General features: G+C 34.6%; 1 protein-coding gene across 1 annotated transcript in view; it reads left to right on the forward strand.

The window, feature by feature from the left end:
- Positions 1 to 2,026, forward strand: part of GART (phosphoribosylglycinamide formyltransferase, phosphoribosylglycinamide synthetase, phosphoribosylaminoimidazole synthetase) — a gene marked incomplete at its 3' end in the record, with an annotated part of 53,774 nt that overhangs the window by 32,144 nt on the left and 19,604 nt on the right. Inside the window, 1 exon segment of the mRNA XM_019626945.1 lies at positions 5 to 253. Within this exon segment, the coding sequence (XP_019482490.1) occupies positions 5 to 253 (249 nt within the window).

The raw sequence follows: 2,026 nt of genomic DNA on the forward strand, positions 1-2,026 counted from the left end.
ACAGGGTTTCCTGAGGCTCAAGCTTTAGGACTGGAGGTGTTCCAAGCTGGCACTGCCCTAAAAGATGGCAAAGTGGTGACTAATGGTGGCAGAGTCCTTACTGTAACGGCCATCCGGGAAAATCTCATCTCGGCCCTTGAAGATGCCAAGAAAGGACTATCTGTTATAAAGTTTGAGGGAGCCATTTACAGGAAAGACATTGGCTATCGGGCCATAGCCTTCCTGCAGCAGCCCAGGTAAATTTCTTACCAAGGTGATTAAAGCACCACTTCAAAACTGGCACATATACCTAAATAGAAAATTCTTTAACCCTATACTAGGCATTCTGTATTCTTTTCTCTCTGTGGGACTGATCTGATTTTGATTTGCGTTTAGTCTGATTCAAAACTAGTTCCAATGTTCAAATGAAATGGGAAAATTTTCATGGTAGCTCTTTATGTTTAAAAAGTTTGGTCAAATCACAGTGATATTAAGAATTTATTTCACATTGTTCACTTTAAATATATACGATCATTTTTTTCAGTCATTTATCAATAAAGATGGGAAAAGGGATTTTTATTCCTTTTGTTGTCATATATTTAAATATTACTGTTATATCTTAATCCCTGGTTTTTTCAAAGAGTTCAAGATGAAAATCTAGGTCATCTACTTTTACAATGTAATTTGATTATACTGTAAACTTTGGCAGTCTTGTCACTACATTTATATCTATTACTGAAATGTATTTTTGACCCCTTAGTGATTCATTTATTGACATGTACAACTATTCCTTTGTAAAATCAATAAACTATTAATTGCAAGTATGAGTGTTTTGACTTCTTAAGTATGTATTACAGTTACTATTTATTGAGTTCATCTATGAAAATAAGTTCTAGGATAAAATAAGAAATTTTTAGCATCTTAATTCAAGCTGTACTCCTACTGATTGCCATTTTTTTAGAAAGAACATTAAAATAACCATGGTACAAATTTTTATTTTTTATCTTAAAATGACTAGATTCCATTGAAAAATGATCTCTTTCAAGTCATTGCAGTCTTAATACTGTCTCGAGTTCTTTAAATTAAAGATGAAGAGGCCACAATGCCCACTGCTAACTGAGAAAAGGCTTTTTTTTAAACTAGTAGAACTTTGTTTCCTATCTGGGCATGACCCTGGACTGCTAACTTTATTGGAGTTAACTGCCAAAGCTCTCAAACACTGTATGTACCCTGGCACCTTGTTTCTAATAAAACTTTACATACTTCTTCACGTATCACTGCATTCACCTAGGCTGAAGTTCTCAGTTTCGTAAGGCAAGACTACTAAATTTACAGATTCACAAACTTGACCTTTGAATGTACTGCTCCAGTGTGTTGGCCCTATGTAGAAGGAAATGATGCACTGAGTACCGTTACCTGGTTTTGCTTTTATCGTAATTTTTTTAATCTTGTTTCTTACTGTTTTCAGCTACAAGAAAATTTACAATTCTCTTTTGCAATAATTTAGGGATTTCTTCGCAGAGTTAGTATAACCCTAATTTTTAGAATTTAGGAAATTCTTTGTTGAGTTCTTATAACTCTAGTTTTTACTTTTTTGACTTAGTTTTCACAGTCCTTTCCATCCCATACCAAAATTTAACAGAGAAAGGTTTTGGCAGAATGTCAGTATATCTTAACTACCTGTGAGAAATACTTGGGGAAGGGTTAATTAAGAGAAGTATTGTAGTTCTCAGTAGCGATGATACAGTCAAATCAAGGAGAGGTTATTTAAACACATTTCAATTTCCAGGGCCAGCCCTAGATGAGTTAAATCAAAATCCGTGGAGGGGGCCCAGCATATTAGGGGATGTGAAAATCATTAGGGATGTATTTTACTTTAAATACTATTTAGGATTAAAATGATTTTTCCTGATATTTAGGTGATATCCTAGGGTTTTTTTGTTTGTTTGAATATTTTAGGGGCCTGACTTACAAGGACTCTGGGGTGGACATTGGAGCTGGAAATAGGCTGGTCAAGAAAATTAAACCTTTAGCAAAAGCCACCTCC

The sequence above is a fragment of the Hipposideros armiger genome, unplaced genomic scaffold (genome assembly GCF_001890085.2).
Source record: "Hipposideros armiger isolate ML-2016 unplaced genomic scaffold, ASM189008v1 scaffold_695, whole genome shotgun sequence".
NCBI classification, from domain to species: Eukaryota; Metazoa; Chordata; class Mammalia; order Chiroptera; family Hipposideridae; genus Hipposideros; species Hipposideros armiger.